The sequence below is a fragment of the Solea senegalensis genome, linkage group LG17 (assembly GCF_019176455.1).
Source record: "Solea senegalensis isolate Sse05_10M linkage group LG17, IFAPA_SoseM_1, whole genome shotgun sequence".
NCBI classification, from domain to species: Eukaryota; Metazoa; Chordata; class Actinopteri; order Pleuronectiformes; family Soleidae; genus Solea; species Solea senegalensis.
This window is the reverse complement of record NC_058037.1, coordinates 19,173,502-19,200,176: the sequence shown is the minus strand read 5'-3', so window position 1 is coordinate 19,200,176 and position 26,675 is coordinate 19,173,502. Positions and strand designations below refer to the sequence as shown.

Below are 26,675 nucleotides of genomic sequence, written 5' to 3'. Positions count from 1 at the left end.
TCATAGGTTGATATGTCGTCCAAATTTGAAAAAGAGTCATGCATTTCGTCCAAATTTTGAAAAAGAAGTATACTATAGTCAGTCAGTCAGTCATCATCTAACCGCTTTATCCTCCACCAGAGGGTCGCGGGGGGTGCTGTGCCAATCTCAGCTACATAGGGCGATAGGCGGGGTACACCCTGGACAGTTCGCCAGTCCATCGCAGGGCCACATACAGCTAGAGACAAACAACCATTCACTCTCACACTCACTCCTATGGTCAATTTAGAGTGTCCAATTCACCTACTCCCCACATTGCATGTTTTTGGACTGTGGGAGGAAGCCGGAGTACCCGGAGAGAACCCACGCACACACGCACACACGGGGAGAACATGCAAACTCCATGCAGAAAGGCCCTTGTTCCAACTGGGGCTCGAACCCGGGTCTTCTCGCTGCAAGGCGAGAGTGCTAACCACTACACCACCGTGTGGCCCTATACTATAGTATATGATCCAAATTTTGACAAAAAAGTAATATAATAGTATGTCGTCCAAATTTGAGAAAAGAGTCATACTATAGCATGTCATCCAAATTTTGACAAAAAAGTCATACTATAGCATGTCGTCCAAATTTTGACAAAAAAGTCATAGTATAGTATGCCGTCCCAATTTTGACAAAAAAGCCATAGGTTAGTATGTTGTCCAAATTTGAAAAAAAAGTCATACTATAGTATGTCGTCCAAAATGGGTTAAAAAGTCATAGATTAGTATGCCGTCCAAAATGGGTTAAAAAAGTCATAGTATAGTATAGTGAACAGACATTATCTGACTGTAGTATAGTGAACAGACATTATCTGACTGTAGTATAGTGAACAGACATTATCTGACTGTAGTATAGTGAACAGATATAATCTGACTGTACTACTACACCATCTAACAATGCAACATTTTCAGGGTAAAGCTGTATGCGCCTTCTTTATCTTGTTAAAGAAAAACTAATTATTTTGTATTTTACAAATGAAGCACTCTGACCCTGCAGTGATGCTGAGCTGTTGCTAGTTGGCGCTGTGCTGCCATCCTCCACTTCATCCAGGTAGAGTCGGTAGCGATGGCCATTGTCATCTTCATACTCCACATTCTCATCATCGCTGTCCACCTCTGGAGCCACATAAACCACCTCAAACTCAATCTGTCCTCGCTGTAACAGACACCAGGAGGGAGCACTTTAACACAAACACAGTGTGTGTGTGTGTGTGTGTGTGTGTGTGCGTGCGTTTACCTGCTGAGACAAAATGGTTACAGCCTCCTTATGTTTGGCATCTCGCAGATTGATGCTGTTTACGGCGAGGATGGCATCTCCGACATGCAGCCCTCCACATCTGTCTGCAGGCTGAGTTGGATGGATTTCTGATATAAGAATGGGAACACCGTGCTCCTTCCCTCCCTGACAAGCACAGACATAAGAGAAGAGACTGAAGATGAGACATGGACAAACTATAACGTCTCAGCCAATGACTTTCAGAACAGCATCCATTTAAATCCTGGCTCACAGTGGATGGAAGAATTATTTATTTCACTGCAACCCTCGAAATGGCAACACATACCCGCGGATGTGTCCCTGGACAAGACCCTTTTTTTTTATTGCTAACATGCATTGGTCGAAGCTGAAGTCACAATCTAAAACTCAGTGGCTTATCAGTTTGACAGGATACTGTAGATCACATATGTCAGAGTCAAGGCCCGCGGGCCGGATCCGGCCCGTGAATGAGTTATCTCTGGCCCGCGGGATGATATTTAATTACTATTAAAACCGGCCCGCAGTATTATGTGCCCGCAGCACCATAATACTACAAATCCCAAGATGCACTGCGAGTGCATTGGCGCGTACCGAGTGCCCGCAAGCGGGCGCGATCCCGCGTCTTCTCTTCATGAGCAGCAGCACAGTCACAGTGTCCGTGAGTGCTGCTGAGTTTGCGCGTTTCATCCCCGACACAATGCCTGAGCTGCGCACCCAAGTTGCTTGCACGCTGTCTATGTTTGGCAGCACATACCTGTGTGAACAACTGTTTTCATTGATGAAACTAAACAAAACATCATATAGGAGTCGTCTTACTGATGAACACCTGAACTCAATCCTGAGGATTTCCTCAGCTCAGAGCCTGACGCCAAATATTAATGAACTTGTACTCAAGATGAGACACCAAGTATCGAGCTCAACCTCAGACAAGTGAGCAGAAAGGACTTGCACTTGATATTTCTTTGAAGGGAATTATTATAATTTTTTTAAAATTAATTATTAAGTTTGCACTAACCTTTCTAATTTTATTATAAAAGGCAGACATTGGTGAGGATCAGAGCTGCACACTGATTTGTTTTTAATGCATGCTGTTTCATTTTTGCATTTATCTTGCCATTGCGCTTTGAAGGAAAATGACATTTTGCTGTTTACCTGTTAAAAAAAAGAAGAAAAAACGTTATCAATTTGTTACTCAAAGAGCCTTGAGAAAATATTGTAACTGATTTTATTTATGTTTTGCTTAATTTAATTTAATTTAATTTAATTTAATTTAATTTAATGATTAATGTTAAGTGCAATATAGGCTGTGATATTGGTATTGGTTCAATATGTGCAATAATTGCGAGTTTTAATAAACATTGAACCAGCCCGGCCCTCCACTTGTACCATTTTTTTTATTTTGGCCCCCCGTGTATTTGACTTTGACATGACTGCTGTAGATGCTTCCGTCGCAGCCACTGAATAAGAAAGAAAAACTGTGACTTATTACTGTGATGGAGATTCCCAGTCCCTCATGATCATCTTTGACCAGCGCCACCTTTCGGATTGGGCCGACTCCCTGGGTTTTCTTCAGCGTGTCTGGGTCCTGAAAGGACATAAACATGTTCCACTGTGAAAGCTACTCTATTTGTCCGACAGTTTAACTGCTCTGTAGTTTTACACTCACATGTCCCACAGGAGAGGGGAGAGGTTTCTTGGGATCATTGCGACCTCGACATGCTCGGATGACAGTCTTGTGGCGGTGAAGGTGAATCTCTGCCTCCAGCTGGTTCCACAGCTTGTCATGTGCTGGTCCTTTCATGTCACGGCCGAGTAACTGGATTTGCTGCACCCTAGAGGACAATTCAGACAGAAAGACAGGTTTCCTGGGTCATATGACAACAAGAACAGAAGAAGAATTGACCTCTTTGTCCCTTCTGGCTATTAAATTGGTTCAAATATGTTGTGTGTGTGTGTGTGTCATATGGCTGTAAATGAATCAGGGACTGGTCACTGTGGGTCAGTGCCTGAGTATGTGGTTGGTGAGAGAGTTGAGATGGGTGGGTCATCACCATGTATGGTATGATATGCAGTTATGCTAGTGGCCCCTGTTTTTATATATTTATCAACTTGAGTGATTTATGAACTATAAAACTAAATGTATTAACATTTAACCATGCAGTTACACATTGTACAGATGATCATCAGTAGTTATTTGATGATTTGTTCATGTCATCACTTGTCCTAATAAGATGTCCTCAGCAGCTTCTCACCTGCCAGCCAGTTCTTTGTCAAGGTACTTAGCAGCCAGTCGGGCGCCATACACTTCAGCCTGCAGTACTGCCATGTGCCTGCGGAGGGCCTCATTTTCTTTCCTAAATAGTTTGACCTCTGCTTCCAGCTTTGCCTCCGTTACCTTCTCCTTCTTACTGGCTTCCAGCTCCTGCTCCTTGAAGAAGCAAATCACATGTAAGAACAACACAACAAGCACAGTCTGAGGCTTGTTGATGAATACAGGACCGTGTTTCTACAGGACACTAGCTACAACTTTTTCATTCCATTCATACATTGTTAAGTTATAGCAGAAACCATGAAAACCGTGAAAACCATGAAAAGTAAAGGGGAAAAAAGAGCAGCATTTCAAGGACAAAATGGAACATGGCATTTATCAATTTAAAAGAGTGTGCCTTTGTTTCATATCATCAAATAGAAAGTTGGGGGTTCAATTCTGCAACAGAAGCTGTTGACTCACAGTAGAGTTTCAGGCCATGAATGAAAAAGCATGAAGTCAAAGGCTTCGTACAGCTGAACTTACGTGAACAAAATACAGGTTTAAAGTCATCAATGCCATAAATCTAAAGTTTGCATTCAAACACATGTCACGTGTGTCTGGAGTGGTTTTACCTACTGCTGCTCTATGTACCAGCAAATTACAGCAAATCTATTGTAATGGAGGACACAGGACCTCATGAACACGACAGCAGAGCCTATGTGCAACTATTTAACTGCTGAGCTCAGTGAGGTGACGAGTACTGCATCACTCATTGCAATTTAAGAAAAAACATGAACCCAGAAAGACTAACCGTTGCATTTTTAAAATTCTAAACAATAATAGTATGTAGTGACATTTTGCTACTCTACTTTAGGATCATTTCTAATGAGGTTTACAGGAATTTAGATTCCACTCTACATGGTTCACTGACACTCACAGCATTAGGTTTCTGTTTCAAATAAACATACAGAAATGTTTAGCCTTAACGTGCTAGACTTTTATACGCACACTTACCATCTCGTCCAGTGTTGGCGTAGGCTTTAGAGAAAGGAGGAAGAGCATGAGCAGAGAAGTCAGAGATTAGAGAAATTCATGCAACAGAGACAGTGAGTAAGTTAACCATTCAATACAAATGGCAGATTTACAGTATTATTAAGCAATATGCACCTCAGAGTTTGGAACAATGAAACCGTAAACATTGGAAGTGATAAGAAAGCAGGAGTAGCGAGCGCCAAAGCAACATCAGCTACTTCACACATGAAAGTGCTAAAACTCTCTTTTCTGACTTCAGTGCAGAACTTCACTGTGTTGAACACAACACTGATGGTAGTTCTGCTGCAAACTACATCCTGGATCACGTGGAGAGAAGACTGATACTAAAATAATTAATATAATAACAATAATTTGAATAAATCAAGCAATTATATGACTGCTTGAAGTTAATATGCAAATATGCATTTTTTGCACAGCATATCACATTACAGTTACTTCTAGTCATTTTGGGAAGTTAGCAATATTTGTCATATTTGTCTGGACATCATTGAACAGAGATGATGCTGGACATGACACACTGCTGTATGTTTTGCTTGTAGAAAAGTTTTGCAGCAAGTGGCAAAGTATTTACAGTATCTAAGAGTACAAATGGCAGTAAAAGTATATTTACTTGTCCCCACAAAGTGGGAGTGAAGTATTGTTTTTGACGGCTCTATGTGTGTGCGCTTCTACACTTGCTTGCAATATGAGCAACAGAGGCTTGTTAGAATTTGTGACCCTGGCATGGATTTGAACATGCAACCTTCTGATGTGCAGTCAGACACTCTACCACTGCGCCACAGAGTCTGTTAAACACATAGACCGACAAAGGCATGAATGGGGTGAAGGGCTGTAATGCCTACCTAGCCTAAATGTTTGGAAAAAAAAATCCCCTCAGACTCTAAACATGTGAAAAAAGGAAATACTTCAAACACAACATATAGTAGTTTTCGTTTTCTTTAACACTTTTGTTTTTAATACGAAGTGTACATCCAGCTCCTCTCCTATGAGATCATCTGTCACTTTTAGCCCAGGAGGTAGACCCGCCTTCTTTTCTCTCTCTCTATACATACATACATATATATACATACATACATATACATATATACATATGTATATATATATATATATATATATATATATATATATATACATATACATATATATATATACATATACATATATACATATGTATATATATACATATATATATATACATATGTATATATATACATATGTATATACATATATACATATATATAGATATAGATACATATATATATACATATATATAGATACATATACACATATACATATATATATATATACACATACATATTACATACTTAATTGAAACATTAAGTTTTTTCAAAAGCTTTTAATTATGCTTTAATCAATTCCATACTGTTCAACAATACAATAACAAGAATATTTATTAACATAAGATCAAATTCGATTTTTTAATATTTAATTTTTTTTTTGGCTGATCTCCCTTTTTGTAATTAAAATTGAAAATCATGTATGGTCTTACCTTTTTATGCATATATGAAAATATACAGTGGGTATGGAAAGTATTCAGACCCCTTGTTTCATTGCAGCCATTTGCTAAAATCAAAAAGGTTCATTTTATTTCTCATTAATGTACACTCAGAAAAAGTGAAATATCACATGGTCATAAGTATTCAGAGCCTTTGCTCAGTATTGAGTAGAAGCTCCTTTTGAGCTAGTACAGCCATGAGTCTTCTTGGGAATGATGCAACAAGTTTTTCACATCTGGACTTGGGGATCCTCTGCCATTCTTCCTTGCAGATCCTCTCCATTTCGGTCAGGTTGGATGGTGAACGTTGGTGGACAGCCATTTTCAGGTCTCTCCAGAGATGCTCAATTGGTTTAGGTCAGGGCTCTGGCTGGGCCAGTCAAGAATGGTCACAGAGTTGTTTCGAAGCCACTCTTTCGTTATTTTAGCTGTGTGCTTAGGGTCATTGTCTTGTTGGAAGGTGAACCTTCAGCCCAGTCTGAGGTCCTGAGCACTCTGGAAGAGGTTTTCTTCCAGGATATCTCTGTACTTGGCCTCATTCATCTTTCCTTCAATTGCAACCAGTCGTCCTGTCCCTGCAGCTGAAAAACACCCCCATAGCATGATGCTGCCACCACCATGTTTCACTGTTGGGATTGTATTGGGCAGGTGATGAGCAGTGCCTGGTTTTCTCCACACATACTGCTTAGAATTAACGCCAAAAAGTTCAATATTGGTCTCATCAGACCAGAGACTTATTTCTCATAGTCTGGGAGTCCTTCATGAGTTTTTTGGCAAACTCTATGCGGGCTTTCATATGTCTTGCACTGAGGAGAGGCTTCAGTCGGGCCACTCTGCCATAAAGCCCCGACTGGTGGAGGGCTGCAGTGATAGTTGACTTTGTGGAACTTTCTCCCTGCTGCATCTCTGCTGCATCTTTGGGTTCTTCTTTACCTCTCTCACCAAGTCTCTTCTCCCACGATTGCTCAGTTTGGCTGGACGGCCAGGTCTAGGAAGAGTTCTGGTCATCCCAAACTTCTTCCATTTAAGGATTATGGAGGCCACTGTGCTCTTAGGAACCTTGAGTGCTGCAGAAATTATTTTGTAACCTTGGCCAGATCTGTGCCTTGCCACAATTCTGTCTCTGAGCTCCTTGGGCAGTTCCTTTGACCTCATGATTCTCATTTGTGAGCTGTAAGGTCTCCAATGAAGGAGCAGAACCATCTCAAAGACAATCAGAATAAATGGACAGCATGTGAGTTAAATATGAGTGTCACAGCAAAGGGTCTGAATACTTATGACCATGTGATATTTTCAGTTTTTTTTAATACATTTTTTTTCTGTCAAGATGTGGTGCTGAGCGTACATTAATGAGAAATAAAATGAACTTTTTTGATTTTAGCAAATGGCTGCAATGAAACAAAGAGTGAAAAATTTAAAGGGGTCTGAATACTTTTCGTACCCACTGTATATATATATATATATATATATATATATATATATATATATACATATATACATATATACACATATATATACATACACATATACAGTGCCTTGTGAAAGTATCCGGCCCCCTTGAACTTTTCAACCTTTTGCCACATTTGAGGCTTCAAACATAAAGATATAAAATTGAATTTTTTTGTCAAGAATCAACAACAAGTGGGACACAATCGTGAAGTGGAACCAAATTTATTGGATAATTTAAACTTTTTTAACAAATAAAAAACTGAAAAGTGGGGCGTGAAATATTTGGCAAGCTCTTTCAGGTATGAAGGGGCCTGACCATTAAGTGCTTTGTACGTGAGGAGGAGGATTTTAAATTTAATTCTAAACTGTATGGGGAGCCAGTGTAGAGAAGCTAACACTGGAGTTATATGGTCTCTCTTTCTAGTTCCTGTCAGAACTCGTGCTGCAGCATTTTGAATTAACTGAAGGATTCTAACAGACTTGTTAGAACATCCTGCTAATAAGGAGTTACAGTAATCTAATCTAGATGTAACAAAAGCATGAACTAGTTTTTCAGCATCCTGTAAAGACAGAATGTTTCTAATTTTCATAATGTTCCGCAGGTGGAAGAAGGCTGTTCTGGAAATTAGTTTTATGTGAGAATCAAAAGACATTTCCTGGTCAAAAGTAACTCCAAGGTTCCTCACAGTGGAACTGGAAGCCAGGGTGATGTCATCTAAAGTGACAATGTGGTAGTTTGTGAAGCGAGAGCCTGGGTCTGCTCCTCAGTGGTGTCCTCCCGAAGCCCCAACCTGCCGTCCAAGTCTGACCGTTTCCAGTCAGCCCTGACTGAAAAAGCTTATAAGGTGGCGGCGCTCTCGGCCAGAGCACTCAATGTCCTCTCACTGCTCATGGCTTATCAGGCCAAGTTATGCGAGGATTTTGGGCAAACTCAGGACCCCGTCACGTGGGCACAGCCAGCGCCAGCCGCCACACACACCAGGCCACAAAGAAGAAAAGGGCGGCCTGACAGCTCCTCTCTCCACCAGTGATGCAGCTGGAAGTTCGGTAGCATCACCCGTTTGGCTTGCAAGCAAGCGAGCAGGGGCCACCCACGCCCCCATCTCCCAGCTGCCACGGTCCATGCCAGGATGAGCCAGGACATCTGATAGCGGAGGGTTCTGCTGGTGTGTCCCGACTTTTCTGACACAAGGGGTGCCCATGGGCTCCGTCCTGTCCAGGAAGGTGGTCCCTACGGACACCTGCCTGAGGTTGGGGTGGGATTCACGAGGGCCGGTCTGCGAGGGGCCGCTGCAGTGTGGACCTCTAGCGGTCTCACATACATTTTCTGGAACTTTCAGTGGTGTTTCTAACCCTGAAACATTTCCTTCCATCTCACATGGGTCATCATGTCCTGGTGAGGACGGACAGTGGCATATATCAACCGCCGGGGGGGGGGTTAAGCTCCCATCAGTTGCATATGCTGGCACACAAACTGATCCTGTGGAGCTGCGGTCGTCTCTTCTCCCTCCCGCACATCCCGGGAGTCCTGAACACGGGAGTGGAGCTGTTGTCCAGGTGCGCACCGATGTACAGGGAGTGGGCTTTACACCCGGAGGTTGTGGAACAGATATGGGCCCGTTACGGTCGGGCCGTGGTGGGTCTGTTCGCATTGGGAGAAAACGCGCGGATTTACTCTCTGCGCAGCGTGAATGCTCCCCTCTGTGTAGGCGCATTAGCGCACGCCTGGCTGCACGAGCTCCTTTACACATTGCCCCCACTGGCCTTAGTTCCCCCGACTCTGTCCAGAGTGAGTGAGCACGGCCACACACTGATTCTGATAGGTCTCTATATGACTGCAAGTGGAGAGTGTTCGAGAGTTGGTGTCACAGAAATGGCCACGTTCCTTTTCAGTGTCCCATGGGAGTAAATTTGTCATTCCTGCAGGACCTGATTGACAAATCCTCATATGGGGAAACCTGTCAAAAAGCAGCACCTGTTCCACTGGGTGGTGGAGGCGATTGCTTTGGCATATACGAATCAGGGTTGGTCTTCACCTTTGTTCGTTTCTATATGCTGGACGTTTCCACTCCGTGCCTGGCACGCACGGTTTACTGTCCTCATAGGAGCAGAGTACTTTTCCCTGTGGGTTGGTGGACGCTTGATAAGCTTGTCTGGCAATACTGGAGCTACTACATCCCATACAATCCTTCTTGCCTGGGTGAGTGAGAAAAGGTGCTTATCTTGAATGATGTGGTGCCGTCCGCATACGGTATTTATGGTAGGTGGGACTACCTGAGGCGGACGGACATATTCACCAGCCATCAGAATTGGTGTAGGATGAGATTGATGCTTCGGAAGGCTACAGCAGGGGTGTGTATCCCATAGTAAGACATCTCACTCATATTACTTAGCTCTCGGGGTTATGTTAATAACCAAATTTTCTGTATGTATTTCAACATTTCTATCGACACAGCTCATCCCTGCCTCACCTCACCACACTCCCGTGTATTTATATATTGTATAAATCACCTAAAAATCTATATATCACCTAACACCATATACATTACCTAACAACATAAATATCACCTAACAACATTTACTGTATATCACCTAACAACATAAATATAACCTAACAGACAAGTGAAAAGGAGAGTATTTTACCAAATCACCAAAGATCTTGAGAGACAGCAGAGGTAAATCACTGCTATAAAGCGTGTTTGCATCAAGCATAGAAGACGTTTTCACCTTGTGTAGTGATCACGTCATATCAGGTACAGAAACCAACACTTACCAACTTCACTATTTTATTTGTTTTAAGTTCTCCAGGGTAGGGTGAGGGTACTTTTCAGGGAGTTAAAGACCCATGCTAAAACATACCTGAATGTAAAACATGAATTCACACATTTTGAAGGTTACAGACAGCTGCTCCACCTCCAAACCTACCAGTCTGTCTTTGATGGTGTCAGAGTCCTCTGCTTGACCTTGTTTAGCATGAAGCTGCAGCTGGAGAGCATGAAGCTGCAGGAGCTGGTCGTGGACCTCCCTGTCTACCACTGCCCGCTCTGCTTTAGCCTCAGTGAGCTCAGAACGCAGATCCACCAGCTGAGCCTGGAGAGGTGGGGACAATGTAGAAACAGAAAAAAAGAATGGTGGAAAAATGGCTTTAATGAGAAGGACACCAGCAGTAGATACAACTAGTCTTGTAACACGTGGAGATGTCTTTCAGGAGGCAAGGAACCAAAACATACCAAACAATTCAAGTCTCTAATATCACCATCACAACTTGTGATCACAACTACGATGTCAGATATTGCAAATTGGTGTTTTAGTGTCAAACTCTACTCCAGTTTTCTATAGTAAAAATAAGAAAGATGTCATTTCCTCCTCATCGGCCTTTGGAAATTTCATCTGGATGTAAAAATGCATTCAAAATAGTCAACTTCCTGCTGGAGGTAGGATATGGCTCCAAGACACTTTGTTGCTTGTCTTGACATGATTGGTATGTCTGCAACTAAAAGGCTAACCTTATGGGCCAATTTGCAACACCCATTGGCAAAATAAATTAAATATATTATATTATTATTGAAATATTGAAACTCACATAGTCACATAATAGTCTCCATTCAACTGATTTCTCATATGAATGACAATCATATTTTTGAAAAATTCAAAAAAAGTATCTGCTCCTTTCATAGTACTGAGACTGCACTGGTCAAGGTCGCCAATGACCTATCGCTTGCTGCCGATTCAGGCCTCTATTCAATATTAATTCTCCTTGACCTCAGTTTTGACACAATGGACCATAATGTCTTAATCAGCCGTCTGAAAAATGATGTTGGTATCAGTGATGTGGCTCTGGATTGGTTCATCTCCTATCTGTCCAACAGGTCATTCTCTGTAAGGCTTGGAGAAGCCTCCTCTTCTTGTGCCCCGCTCTTCTGTGGGGTCCCTCAGGGGTCTATTTTGGGTCCCCTCCTATTCACTGTTTACATATTACCCCTGGGGCAAATCATACGCAGACAATATATTGATTTCCACTGTTATGCAGATGATATGCAGCTCTATGTATAAGTGGTGTTTCTCGTATTTTCTCCTGCCTTGCTAAGATAAAAAATTGGATGTCAGAAATTTTTTGTTGAATTACTCCAAATTAGAAATTGTTATAATGAGTCCCTCTGGCCCCAACACTAGTGACATTACCAATCTCTCCTCTAGTCTGGGCGCCTTATCTAACAATGTTCATAAAGAGGCCCGCAATCTCTGTGTCATCTTTGACAATCTCGGTGTCTATCTTTTGATACTCAGGTGAGTAAAGTGGTGCAGTCTTGCTTTGCCCAACTGAGACAGCTACAAAGATCAGGTCATTCCTGTCCATCTCTTCCAGACTTGACTACTGTGACGTACTTTACTCTGGTATCAGCAGGCGATACCCTTCTTAAAACTCACTTTCATCTTATGGCTTTTTCTTAATTGTTGGTATTGTTGTAATTATTTAACTTATTTTATATATTCTATCTTTTCAGGATTTTTAACTTATTATGTTATGTTTTATTGTAAAGCACTTTGTAACTAATTTTTGAAAAGTGCTATATAAAGTTATTATAATTATTATTATCATTATTATATATATACACATATATGTATATATATATGTATATATATATATATATATATATATATATACATATATATGTGTATATATATATATATATATATACATATATATGTGTATATATATATATACCCATACACATATATATACATATACACACAGTTGTGTGCAAAAGTGTTTGCCCCCTTCCTGATTTCTTATTTTTTTTGTCACACTTAAAGGGGACATATTATACCCTATTTCCCCCATTAAAATAGTTCCCTGGTGTCCTAATGAACATGTCAGTGACATGCTTTGGTCAAAATACCATAAGGATGAAGAATCATAGTAGTTCAATAACCCTGCTAAACCCGCCCCTTTCAGAACGCTTGGTTTTCGTGCATGGTCCCTTTATATGCAAATGAGACACAGGCAAACACACACCCACTTCTTCCAGGGGGTTTCTGATTTGTCCTCTTTACAGCGCTTTACAGCTCTATTCGTCTCCCCCTCCCTCCACTAGTTCTCTGACAATGGCAGCGTGCGCAGAAAACAGCGAGAGTGCCGTCACAGGAAGAGACGTCCTACATAAGGATCGAGCCGAACAGTGCCAAACTGTAAATCTGTTAAAAACACTTATGAACAGAACTCTCTGTGTCACCACTGATCGCGAGCGGCGATCTGCCTAAACTGCCGCTGGCTATCAGCGGTGACACAGAGAGTGCAGCACCGCTGATCGCCACTGCTGATCGCCACCGCTGATATCAAAATAATTGCCCCCCTTGTAAAATCATCAGGTCACTGTGATTAGTCACATTTTTTGGAAAATTTTAATTGCCACACCCAGGCCTGATTACTGCCAGACCTATTGAATCAAGAGACCACTTAAATAGAACCTGTCAGACAAGTGAAGTTGGCCAAAAGATCCCAAAAAAGGAAGACATCATGCCGCAATCTAAAGCAATTCAGGAACAAATGAGAAACAAAGTAATTGACATCTATCGGTCTGGAAAAGGTTACAAAGACCGTTCTAAAGCTTTGGGAATCGAGAGAACCATGGTGAGGGCCATTATTCACAAATGGAGAAAACATGGAACAGTGGGCAACCTCCCATGAGTGGCCAGCCGACAAGAATTACCAAAGAACCCAGAACAACATCTAAAGAACTGCAGGCCTCACTTGCCTCAGTTAAGGTCAGTGTTCATGACTCCAACATAAGAAAGAGACTGGGCAAAAATGGCCTCCATGGCAGAGTTCCAAGACGAAAACCACTGTTGGGCAAAAAGAAAATTAAGGCTCGTCTCAATTTTACCAAAAAACATCTTGATGATCCCCAAGACTTTTGGGAAAATACTCTGTGGACTGATGAGACAAAAGCTGAACTTTTTGGAAGGTGTGTGTCTCATTACATCTGGCATAAAAGTAACACCACATTTCAGAAAAAGAACATCATACCAACAGTCAAATATGGTGGTGGTAGTGTGATGGTGTGGGGCTGTTTTGCTGCTTCAGGACCTGGAAGACTTGCTGTTATAAACGGAACCATGAATTCTGCTGCCTACCAAAAAATCCTGAAGGAGAATGTGCTCTGTTTGTAAACTCAGGCTGAAGCGAACTTTGGTTCTGCAGCAGGACATCATCATCATCATCTAACCGCTTTATCCTCCACCAGAGGGTCGCGGGGGGTGCTGTGCCAATCTCAGCTACATCGGGCGATAGGCGGGGTACACCCTGGACAGTTTGCCAGTCCATCGCAGGGCCACACACAGATAGAGACAAACAACCATTCACTCTCACACTCACTCCTACGGTCAATTTAGAGTGTCCAATTTACCTATTCCCCACTGTAGAGGCTAAACCTAAAGCTTAAAGCCACTGAGGGCTGCTAGAACAGGTTAACTTAAGATTGACGCGCTTGCCAGCCACTGAAGGAGACAGACGACTTCCTGGTTTGGTGCTTTGCATGCTTCTTTATTTTTCTCACCATAACGATCATACGCAACATCCATTAACGGTGTGAACAAAGGTCCATCATGCACCATTTCCCAATACTGACTCGCCTGCCGTAGCGTGGCGGAGCAGAGCGGTCGAAAACTGTTAGCTCTTCCGACTAGCAACACCTGCACCCGGAAACACTAGTTCCCACCTTTGTAACCCCTCTTCCTGGTGCACTGAGGACACCTACTGGCCCCTCACAGACACACACCCAAACACAGAAATGGCTCATACACCCACATTGCATGTTTTTGGACTGTGGGAGGAAGCCGGAGTACCCGGAGAGAACCCACGCACACACGGGGAAGGCCCTTGTTCCAACCAGGGCTCGAACCCGGGTCTTCTTGCTGCAAACCACTACACCACCGCGTGCATGGAGTGGCCAGCACAGTCTCCAGACTTAAACTCCATTGAGCTGGTTTGGGATGAACTGGACAGAAGAGTGATAGCAAAGCAACCTACAAGTGCCACACATTTATGGCAACTTCTGCAACAGAGTTGGGAAGAACTTTCAGCAGAATATTTGATTTCCATTGTATGTTTATTTTGTTATATTGTTATATATATATACATATATATATACACATATACATATATATATATATATATGTATATATATATAATAATGATAATAATAATAATAACTTTATATAGCACTTTTCAAAAATTAGTTACAAAGTGCTTTACAATAAAACATAACATAATAATGCATTTTTTTTTCTTCCCTGATGACATATGAGGGCATATTCCAAGATGACAATGCCAGGATTCATCAGGCTTAAATTGTGAGAGAAAGGTTCAGGGAGAATCTTTGGGATGTGCTGGAGAAGGCTTTGCCCAGTGGCCTGACACTCCCATCATCAATACAAGATCTTGGTGAAAAATGAATGCGGAAATAAATCTTGTGACATTGCAGTAGCTGTGTGTCAGTGTGTGTATATATATGTATGTATATATATATACATATATATATACATATACATATATATATATACATATATATATATGTATGTATATATATATACATATATATATACATATACATATATATATATACATATATATATATATATATACATATATATGTATATACATATATATGTATACACATATATATATATTTTTTCACATATATATATATTTCTGAAAGTTTCATGTTTTCACAAGCTTCCAAAATTCACACCGCTCAATGCTCATGCATCATCCATACATTCACCCATCCACGCATATACCCCCACCACTTCTCCTACCAGTCAAACCAGTTAAGGTAGATGCCTCAACTGGTTTTCTCTCATAGGAAAATATTTTGAATATCTAATTTAGCTGCAGCTGTGACAAATCCTTTACAAAGTCTGCACAAGTAACCCCTGATGAGCATCAGCTTATTCCTTACTGAGAGGAGCGCAGAGGTATTCGCAGAACTCGAGACTGTTCACTGTCCTAGCTCCCAAATGGTGGAACGAGCTCCCCATCAACATCCGGACAGCGGAAAGCCTCTTCATCTTCCGCCGCCGACTAAAAACACATTTCTTCTTACTCGACAAAAAAACCAAAACAAAAAAAACCAAAACATCGCACTTATGACTAGCACTTCATAGTTTGGCTTACTTGAAGCTCTTACTTCTAGCTCTTATTTGTACCCAAATGTTTAAATGCACTTATTGTAAGTCACTTTGGATAAAAGCGTCTGCTAAATGACATGTAATGTGTGTAAGTGATGGTGCAGACTGGGAATATTCCAGGAGCAGCTACAGCCTGTTAATCTATCAGTGTATCAGTAAGAACTGTTTTACAGGAAGAAAAGAAGCACCCGTGACATGAGTGGAGTGGTGTGTTTATGTGACACACAGCAGGACACCATAGTAAAGGCACAGGTTGTCAAAAATAGCAATAAACAGATATTTATCCATACTAGAAATAGTTATTGACATAGTATTCACATTAAAAACAGTAACATTAACTGACAGTCTTACTGACCAGAATAACACAATTAGTTTCCAGTTATCCAGCCACAAGGCAAAACCTCCTCTTGTTAATCTAAAATGAAAAGTGAGCTGACTGACCGATCTTGGCACAAATGTGAAGGGCATAGATCTCCGAGTCCACCTTCTATGTGACTCTCCAGCAGCCAATACATTTAGGTCAGGAGTAGTGAAGGTCAAAGTCAATATCTGTTTATCCAATCGAAATCTAACTGTATATTATCTGCAAAAGCATTATCCTAAGTAAGTGCTATACTGTATATCATTGTACAATAACCCACTCCATCCCTCCAGACACTATAGTGTCTTCTTATTTTCGTTTGGTCTTAGGGTGATGTGGGTGTTTATGTACACATCTGCATTTATTTATAACCCACCCAAATCCCTCTTCTGTTTTAATGTTTTAAAACAGGAGTTGGACAAATAGTGGTTGTCTACCTTTGCAACCCATATGAATATATGCATTGATGATAAACAGTGGTATATGGCAGTGGAACATACGTGAGTGTGGTGGAGAGAACACTAAACAAACTTATCTATCACGGAAAACTTGAGCCACACAGTAGACTAAACTTTGCTTTGTTGACATGACGATCACTGCAGGAAATATTTCCAGTCAAATGCATTAGCTGTAAGTAACATAACATGTCTGATCCGTTATGTTTTATTTGAAGATGATACCACCTAATAATTGCTCAAGGTAAAAACCTAAACTAGCTGTAACAAACAATAAAGAGAGAGTTACATAAAATAACATTATGTTTTGATAAAAATCAAGTTAAACACCAAGTACAAATAATGCTAAACAATGTCACAATAGAATAGGAAAAATTGGGAATAATAATTGAACATAAGCTCACTTGGAAATCACATATAAATAATATTAAACTATATATAACCTACTGTACTGAAGTTTGGGGGTAACACCTAAAAAACTAAGACAAAATTCAAAATCATCGCATATTCTACTTATATTGAACCAAGTAAAGCACTATTCCTGAACCTACAGACATTCACATTTTATGACTTTATGAACCTGTGCACTTGGAAATTCATGTTTAAAATAAAAAAGGACCTTCAGCCAAAAATAATACAGAATCTGTTCACAACCAGAGAAAGTCAATCAACGTGTAAAAACAAACCAACAGTATTTAGAACAAATATCAAGAAAAACTGTAAAGGGTATGGATCTATGGAACAGCTGCACAGATGAATTAAATACTTTAATTTTATTTATTTAATTTAATTTTATACTTTTTTATGCTTTTAAAACAATTCAAACTTGGTTTACTTTGATTCATTTGATTTTGTTGTTTTGAAAATGGGGGTTTGTTTTATAAATCACACGCTGACGGGTAACAAAAGCCTAAACCAAAAGTCTATTTCTTCATATGCAGCATGCATAATGCTGCTATTTCATTTATAAGAATATGTTTAATATGTGTCAACACAATTGTATCTGCTTTTTTTGTGCATACCTGTGACAGAATTAAACTAACTAACTTCAATAACAGTGTGCAACACATCGACTCTGTCTGAACAATTTAGACTGACCGTTCCAGATCAGTGCACCTTCATTTTACACGTTACTAAAGTCAAGCCAGTGGTCACTTGGCTTTCCATGGTCAAATCAGCCGCTCCTAAATGTGAAGTGCGCAGATATTCTCTCCATTACGTCTCTCCTTTATGTAAATTCTAAAGTCCTATCGAAAGCGATTACAAAGTAGTGAAAAGAAAAAGCTTAGATTATGTGTCAAAACAATTATGTCATATTATAGTGATTACATGTAAAATAATTACATCAAATCAAACACACGAAAAATGTATAGTAGCTATATATATGTGTATATATATATATACATATATTATATACACAGACATATATATATACACATATATGTATATATGTACTGTATATATAATTATATAAATAGTATTACAAATGTGCAAAGAAATGTGCAAGTGAGACCATATAAAAACAAGATGAAAGACTATAGCTCGACCACGGAAAGCCAAGTGACGGCTGGCTTGACCGCAGTCAACGTTTAGGTCAAGAATGACATATTGTTCTTTTTTGTATTTACATTTATATTGTGTACACTGTATGTTATAAGCCTGATATCAAGGATTTCAAAATGTTGGGATGTTGCGGTGGCTGACATGGGCAAGAGGTTATCCGATTGTCGTCAAGCTATCCGACAATCTTTTCTCTGTAGTCAAACTACCTGATGCAGGATTTTAACACCTGAATTACTAAGGGATTTACAGTAAAAAAGCCTGCCATCAAGCTGATTATTAAGGACATCGACATCCGGTTTTCAAAATAAAACACTCAGATCACCGTATCTACACGTTTGAAAGCACACCTCCTCGCAGCTGATATCATTGATATCTGATAGTGTACTGTAAACCAGTTGTACTGTATAATGTAATTGTACTGTCATTTGAAAAAATTCAAATTAAAAGACATATTTGTTCTCTTATTACAAAATTATTATCAACTTTGAGATGTAATAATACTTTTCTACACCCAGAGCGAACTACTGCCAAATTGAAAGACTGATCATAAAAACTGCAGGGTTATAGGAGGATAACCACTTAATAAAGGCCTTCAATAAAGTAACAATTAAGTAGAGCATCGCACTTCCGTTTTTGAGTCCGCTTCCGTTGTCGTTTCTGTCGGCCGAGAGGGGCAAATGTTTTGGGACTTGCTGGCGTTTTGGGAATTCACAGCATTTGTGAATATGCAGCTCGTTTCTCCTCCTGCATATGTTTTGGGTCGTTGCATTGCGTTTGCCCATGTCAGCCACCGTAGGATCTAATTTATCTAATACTCTAAGTGTCACATGACAGTTTCACAGCATCAATATATGCCAATAAAACCAATAAAAAGACTAATGAAAACATGGTGACAGTCCAAACATCATCATCATCACCTGTCAGGCAGCGTCAGAAGCCACTAGTCTGACAGATTTACTAACAACCTCAGTTACGCTTCCGCCTGAACCGGAGTCTCCTTGTTTGCCGTGCTTCGTGTTAATGATTGTTCACATGAAGTGCACTTTAACACGCACTGGCTTACTCACCTCCAGTTTGTGGTTGAGTTGGAAAACCGTCTGGCTTTTGTGACACAGCTGAGCAAAACAGGAGCTGAGGGTGGTCATCTTCTGCCGACCCTCGTACGTGATGTCGACTTGATCCGGGTCTATTTCTCCGAGCAGCAGATCCACGTCTACGAAGGCCTTGTCAAACTCTTTTTCCAGCACTTCTAACCATCGGAACATGGACATACCGGGGCCCAGGCCCGAGCTGTGGCCCGCCGGGGAGCATCCAGCCGAGGCGGACATGGCTTCAGCACAGCCTTACCGTTAGCTTTAGCTTTCAAGCTAACTGTGATATCACTAAGGTAACAGTGTCTCCTCTCTGTGAACCGCCACTGAAAGGTGAGTGGAAGTAACACCAGAAACCCAATGACAGGACTGTGAATGAGGTGAGTAAAGCAGAGAGAGAGAGAGAGAGAGAGAGAGAGAGAGAGAGAGAGAGTCTGACCAGGAAGTGCCTGCATCAGAGTCTGACTACATCTGTGGTGCAACTTCTTTAGTCTGCCTGCAGGGTAGATCAGCCGATTGCCGATAGTGATTTTCGATACCACAGATTTCCTAAAATTGAGGCTGGTATCTGCGATACGGATCTGATAACGATATATTGTACAAATACACCTAATATGTCTGGTAAATTTTTAAAAGATATTGTATTTCAAATCATAGCTTCTTAAAGAATAGAAAATATAAATGGTAATTTATTTATTTTAAACTTGTAGCCTATATTGAGGTAGCAACCTCATTTACAATATAGCCGAGCTATACATTACCTCAAATGACTGAAGTATCAAAAGTATTGATCCGTATTGATCCGCACATCACTGATTGCCGAGTCTCTTCTTCTATGATTGTGTGATTGATTGGCTTATGGGTACGTTATATTACTGCTAAATTAATAGATCGTCATTCACAAGCTGGAACATCAAGGGAATATTTGGATGTGCTGTTAATCCTAAAGAAGCTTGGATACATGTGGATAGAAATGTAACTTGGATGTACGGCAAGTGGAAATAAATGTGCAAACTCTTAATATGACTCATTCTTGCCCTGGTGATTGATGAATTAAAATGGTATCTATCAGTCAAGCCCATAGGAACCTGCCTACAGCTGACAACTTCCAGTGGCTTTGGAATTAAGTGTACGTTTGCCACTACAATATGAATTAGTTCTACGTGTTTTGTATAATTTTTTAAGTTAATAGGCAGTATTTTCAGTGATATTAGCCAAATGGAAAGCATTTATAATGCTGACATTGTCATTTCCATCTCGATAAAAAGTGATGGAACTGATTGTTGTGGAAATTACTTTGTTTCACGTTTAAAAAAAAAATTAAAAAAAATCTCATTACATATTAGCATGCTAACTTAGGTTTTAGCATTAGAACTAACCCTAACCCATTCGAAGGAAATATGAGCTGTTTGGAAATGACATCCAATAAACAATAATATTCTTGATTTAGCAAAAATGTACCTTGATTTTCTCCTGTCATGCAGCTAACTCTGCAGTAATCATGTGCAGAGTAATCGTCACATGATTACTGCTGTGGTTGCAATTATACTTACCCTAAGAAAAACTCTAAAAAAGTTGCATTTTATAATGACAGTGCCCTCAAGGTGTGGTGTGGTTTTTTTTTATGAAAAAAAGACATACAATACTAATACATCTTACAACACACAATGCATTTCTGTAAGGTAGGAATTTATATGTCTTTTGTATATACAGATAATATTTAAACACATTTTAATTAAATATTAAGAGGGAGTGAATGTCCAAAATCTGGCACAGGGACAAAGGAAATACAGCAAAAGCCAAATCACTCACTCACATAAATGACTACAATAAATGTGGATTGTTGTGAGGTAAATGTGACAAAAGTAAAAAATAAGAAATGTGTTTTTGTTTTTCTTATTTTTACCAGGGACACAAAATCACCATAGTTGAAGAATCACACTTACAGTAAATACTAAATATTTTAGGACCCAAAGTGGAACCCTGAGGAACAAAGTGTATTTTCTGTTTGCCACATGTAATCTATGATGTCTTTTATCTCATTGTTAAACAAACTTTTTCCACTGCTGCCTCCATCTATGAGTTCAAAGCTGTTGCAGCAGTAGATCAGCTGCAGCTCATACATACTGTACTTACGACTGAAAGTTCTTCATCCCCACTGCTGTTCGGCTATTTAACTTCTCGCCGTAAATGTCCACTCACTTTCCTACTTACCCCTGATACTTACTCTATATTAGAGTGTCATTTTTATTTTGTAATTTTCTTACTATATTGTATTTTATTGTTTTATTTTATTTTATTCTCATTTCTTAACTGAGCTGTTGTGAATGTGTGTTTAAGGAGGCGGAGCCTCTCTCTGTATTTAAAGTTAAACTTAAAACTTTCCTTTTTGATAAAGATTATAGTTAGAGCAGGTTCAGGGAAACCTGGACCAGCTCTTAGTTATGCTGCTATAGAACTAAACTGCTGGGGGATTTTCCAGTGGTGCACGCACATTCACTCTCTCACACTCAGCATTTGATTATGACTTTTTATATGTCATTAACCTTGTCTCTTTCTCTCCCTAGTTTGTGTCTTTCCTTCCTTCCCTCTCTCTCTCTCTGTATTCTCATCTTGCAAGTTGCGGGATCAAGATCCAGTTTTCGAGGCTATCCATATCACCACCATTATTATTGTGCTATAATTAAAAAGTCGATATCATTAACTGTATAAACTTGTAACTTGATACAGTTGTTGTGTATCTGCTCCTGGTCTCTCTCTTCTGTCTCTACCTCATCTCCCTCTTGTCCTTTCTGTCCCCCACCTCTCTGCTGTCCCCCATTTTTCCTTTCACCCCAACCGGTTGAGGCAGATGACCGCACATCTCTGAGCCTGGTTCTGTCAGAGATTTCTTCCTGTTAAGAGGGAGTTTTTTCTCTCCACTGATGCCTAGTGTTTGCTCATTGTGTGAACTGTTGGGGTTCTCTGCTCTCCTTGATGTTGTCTATGTACAGTGCCTTGAGATAATGTATGTTATGAAAGGCCAGCAAGAGCCTATCCCCGCCCGCCCCCGACCAGGTACATAGTGGCTATTTAAAATATCTCTAAGTTGACAAAGGTTTTTGTAAATGTGCAAAAAAGTGACCCTCAAAAATTCATACCGGTTTTTTTAAACATTGTTTGAAGCTAAATGTGACAAAATGTTGCTGTTATTTTCAGCGTGAGCCACTTTACAAACGGCACCCCGTATTTATCTACATTTTTGCAGTGCTAGCAATGGCTACATCCTCAACCCCTGGCCTCCCACAAGATGATGGTCTCATCGCAACAGAGGTGTTCCTGAGGAGAGTATTCAGAAAATGCAGCATGCAGGAAATTTGTTCCAGCTACATTGATTTTAAAAATTATTTACATTGTAACATTTATAGTGTTTAATTATTTGTGTCATAACATGTCGAATATATGGAGTATAAATGATAACTAGAATTACAATAGGTCCTCGCACACTGTGTGAGTGATCTGACTGCATTTGAAAGCAACTGCATGACTAAACTAAAACAATAGGTGAACAGGATTAAGTACACTTTCAAGTTACTGTTGATGTATTATAAACTTAGCAGAAGGAATAAATGTCTGATGTTTATAACGGCACACTACATTATTGCCAGCAAAAGCTGTTTTTGTACCGTCTCATACTGTCCATTGTGTTATCATCTGCATTAGGCATTTATAATTAGTTGTCCTGGAATTTAGCACATAAGTAAACAGTCTTGGAGATAATATAGTTTAAGCTGTGTCATGTCTAATGTATACTTTTTGTAGGGTGGATGCATGACAACAGACAAGTCGGAAAACGCGGCAGTGGAGGAACATATTTCACCAAAACCTATTTGGTGAACACTCTGTTTCACCAGATTTACTGTTAGCTCTGTATCTTAGTCAGTCTGAGCAAGATCTCTTGTCCACTGCTTTGCAGGAGGCTGTTGTCTGTGATGATGAGGATCTTATGGATCGCATGGGAGTAAAAATAGTGCAACAAGATAACAACGCAAGATAACTTGAGAGCCGTGCTTGTCCAGGTCGCTCACAAGCAAATGATTCAGCATCCAATATGCACTGGATAATATTGCAGATGTTGCAGGACCAATACTCAGGAAGTTTTTCCCCAGTGTACAGGATTCAAGATTCAAGATTTCTTTATTTTCATTCCAACACACATTAAGACATGAGGTCAGAATGAAATTTCAGCCCAACAATAAAACAAAAAAGAAAGAACCAACTGTTTAAACTTAAAAAATATAAAAATTATGTGTAACAGTTCAGACATGGAGCGGAAAGACGTGAGAGAGCCATGCCAGTCAGGAACACAGAGTAGCAGGGATAGCAGCGTTTGTTGAGAGCTAAAAATAAACAACTCACGTTATACATACAGTGGACTCACATGTGTGTTTTAATAACACGACATGGTGTCAGTTCTGTAGTTGGCGTGAGTAAGAAACGGACTGTTTACACTGGCAGAGGAAGAAAAGTGAGTGGGGACAGGATGGGGACAGGATGAGCCCAGGAGAGGACAGTGAGTCGCTGTGGGGCCAGGGCTGTGCGCTACATTCAATATTCAGCCTCCGGAGTCCTTCGACTTTTCAAAGCTGCAAGAGTGGGACAAAAGGATCCGAAGATTTGAAAGATTTCGCCTGACAAGTAATCTAAATGTATAAGCTCTGAAGAGAATCAAGTGAATACGTTGATATACTGCATGGGTGACGAGGCGGATGACATCTTACGAGGGCTCATTCTAACGGCTGCTGAAAAATACACGTACAAGAGGGTACATGATGGTTTTCAAAGTTTCTTCGTAGTCAAGAAAATGTTACATATGAGCGTGCTAAATTCAACAAGGACAAACGGAAGGAAGGAGAGCCAGTGGATTCGTTTGTCACTGCATTATATGCGCCAGCTGAACACTGTAGTTACGGGGTACTACATGACGAGCTAATCAGAGACAGACTCGTTGTTGGACTGTTGGACAAGGGGCTGTCTGAACGCATGCAGCTGGATGCAGAGCTTAGCTTGGATAAAGCTGTCAGGATGGTACGTCAAAGCGAGGAGGTAAAAGAACAGCAAGTTTCTCTGCGGGGTGACACCATAGCACAGGCAAGTGATGATAAGTCTGTGGATAGAGTCAGAGTGCTCAAGAACAGCAAGCCTGCTACATACAAACCTCAGTATGCTAATAAGTCACACAATACACAGAACAGCAAAAAAAAGTCGCAGTGTCACAAATGTGGCAGTTCTTCACATTCTCACATCACATTCTAAGCGAGAGTGTTCTGCAAATGAAGCTAAATGTCATGCATGTGGAAGAAAGGGACATTTTAGTCATGTGTGCAGGGCGCCAAAATCTGTACATGAAGTTGAAGGAGAGGAGGAGGAGGTCATCTTCCTTTGTAGCATCACGACAGACGCCGATCCTTGGATGGTCGACATCAACATCCATGACGGCAGTCTGATGTTTAGGTGCCAGGTGACAGGTGCCGACGTCATGGTTCTACCACGTGCTATGTTTCTGGAGATGTACAAGAATACATCTGATTCTTACTACTAATACTTCTGATTCTGATTCTTCTGAATAATCCACCCATGCTACGCAAACCAACCAAGCCACTCCTGGGACTGGGCAGGAGTCCACTTGATGTTGTGGGCGTTGCTCATGTGGCAGGGAAATGCTTGTGGACAGCAGATATGCACACAGCAGATACGCACACAGCAGATACGCTGTCACGTACACCAGTCAAAGGAGGAGGAACACTGGTTGACAAGGACCTTTTTGAAGACACAAACATCTATGTCGACATGGTAATGGAGAACCTCCCAGCGAGCACTGCCTACCTGGAGGAGCTGAGAGACCAGCTGCGGAGAGATAGTGTGTGTGCACGTGTGATGCAGCTGTGTGCAGAAGGATGGCCTGCCCATGGCACCAATGAACATGCACTCAAGCTGTATTGGACTGAACGTGCTCTCCTCACGGTACAGGATGGTCTCCTGTAAAAGGAGAAAGGCTTGTTATACCCCAAGGTATGTGGAAATTGCTCTGCTAACCCCCACAAGGTGTAATGATGTGATCCACCACCTGAAGTCGATATTTGCACGTCATGGGATCTGCGAGACTCTTGTCACAGATAACGGGCCACAGTTCGCAGGAGCAGCCTTTGCTGAGTTTGCAGAATCCTACGGCTTCCTTCATGTGACCAGCAGCCCAAAATACCCCCAGGGAAATGTGGAAGCTGAACATGTAGTACAGACAGTGAAGGGGAGGATCCCTACCTTGCTCTGCTTGCATATAGGGCTACCCCACTTCAAAATGGATACAGTCCAGCTCAACTTCTCATGGGGAGGAGGCTTCGTACCACCGTGCCTACTCTTCCGGCACTGTTAGAACCTGATCTTTCTGATGGAGAGGCTGTACTTCTGAAGGAAAAGGAGAGGAAGATGAAAGACGCAAAATGCTACAATCTGCGTCACTGTGCATGAAACCTCAACAGGCTCACTCCTGGACAGGATGTGTGGGTCACAGAAGCCACGCCACACCACACCTCGTTCGTATCTGGTGGAGGGACGCCACGGGATCATCAGGCGAAATCGATGCAATCTCATCGCTATGCAGCCTTCAACAGAGCAAAACAGCTGTAGTGTAGCTGAGCAGATTCGGGGAGGGGTTTTGGAAAGACCTTAAGTGGAACAACCTGCAGCAACGTCACCGCAGCAGAATGTTCCAGAACCACCATCTACTCCAACTCCCAGAACCAGGTCTGGGAGAGCTGTGATAAGACCGACCCGGTTGGACTTATAATTTTGCTCATTGCAGACATTAAAATGTATGACTGTTAACTTTAAATGTGTTTGATACTGTGATTGAGCTATTTTGTGTTTTTGCACTATTGGAATGTAAATGTTCAGGGTTAGAGTGAGGACAGACAGCACAGGATTGTTTCGTATTGTATTTGCTATTTATTTTCCTAAGCTAAAGTTAAGCTGTGTGTGTCTGTTGAGAGGTGAATGTCTTAGGATTCAGGTAGCAGCAGACCTTTCAGCCACAGGGGCAGAATAACTGCTGAATCAATGGTAGTCTACCCATTGATTTTAGAAAAAGGACATGTGGTGTAATGGATATGCATTGCTACGGAGTCTGTGTGTCATGACGTGTGTATGTGATGACGTGGAGCGGGAAGACGCAAGAGAACATTACTACTGGGCTGCTAACATTCAAAAACTCCTATACTGGACAGTTGAAACCGCTGCCAATCAGCCGGCCTGGGTCCAATTAGAATTTTCTTCCTCTAAGACTTCATTACAATCATGGTTATGCTCCCAGCTTCCAATGTCAGCTACTGATATTAGCTGTAGTCATTCAGTCATTAAAATTATGGATGCAATTCAGAAAGCATTGTAGCCTGCAACATTCCTCTATCCAGGCCCTAATATCCCATAATCATAG

The 26,675-nt window shown here is 40.8% G+C and overlaps 1 protein-coding gene and 1 non-coding gene across 3 annotated transcripts; both read right to left on the bottom strand.

Annotated features, from left to right (window-relative positions):
• Positions 1–939: 939 nt before the first annotated feature.
• Positions 940–19,628, bottom strand: gopc (golgi-associated PDZ and coiled-coil motif containing). 2 transcript variants are annotated; one of them, XM_044049485.1, is made up of 8 exons: positions 19,181–19,628; positions 10,470–10,634; positions 4,541–4,564; positions 3,528–3,703; positions 2,942–3,107; positions 2,765–2,860; positions 1,258–1,422; positions 940–1,176 (listed from the first exon to the last, which is right to left on the bottom strand). In XM_044049485.1, exons 1-8 carry the CDS (start codon positions 19,439–19,441, stop codon positions 955–957), a joined length of 1,275 nt encoding a protein of 424 aa, XP_043905420.1. In that variant the 5' UTR covers positions 19,442–19,628; the 3' UTR covers positions 940–954. The 2 variants fall into 2 exon arrangements, with proteins under 2 accessions (XP_043905420.1, XP_043905421.1); XM_044049486.1 differs by lacking the exon at positions 4,541–4,564.
• trnac-gca lies at positions 5,293–5,365 on the bottom strand. Its single transcript has one exon. It is a non-coding gene; the product is annotated as a tRNA-Cys (tRNA).
• Positions 19,629–26,675: the final 7,047 nt, after the last annotated feature.

Coding starts and splice junctions, on each gene's coding strand:
- gopc (XM_044049485.1), bottom strand. CDS start 19,441: ATGTCCGCCTCGGCTGGATGCTCCCCGGCGGGCCACAGCTCGGGCCTG. Junction 10,635..19,180: donor AACTCAACCACAAACTGGAG/GTGAGTAAGCCA, acceptor CCACCTCTCCAG/GCTCAGCTGGTGGATCTGCG. Junction 2,861..2,941: donor TCCCCTCTCCTGTGGGACAT/GTGAGTGTAAAA, acceptor ATGTCCTTTCAG/GACCCAGACACGCTGAAGAA.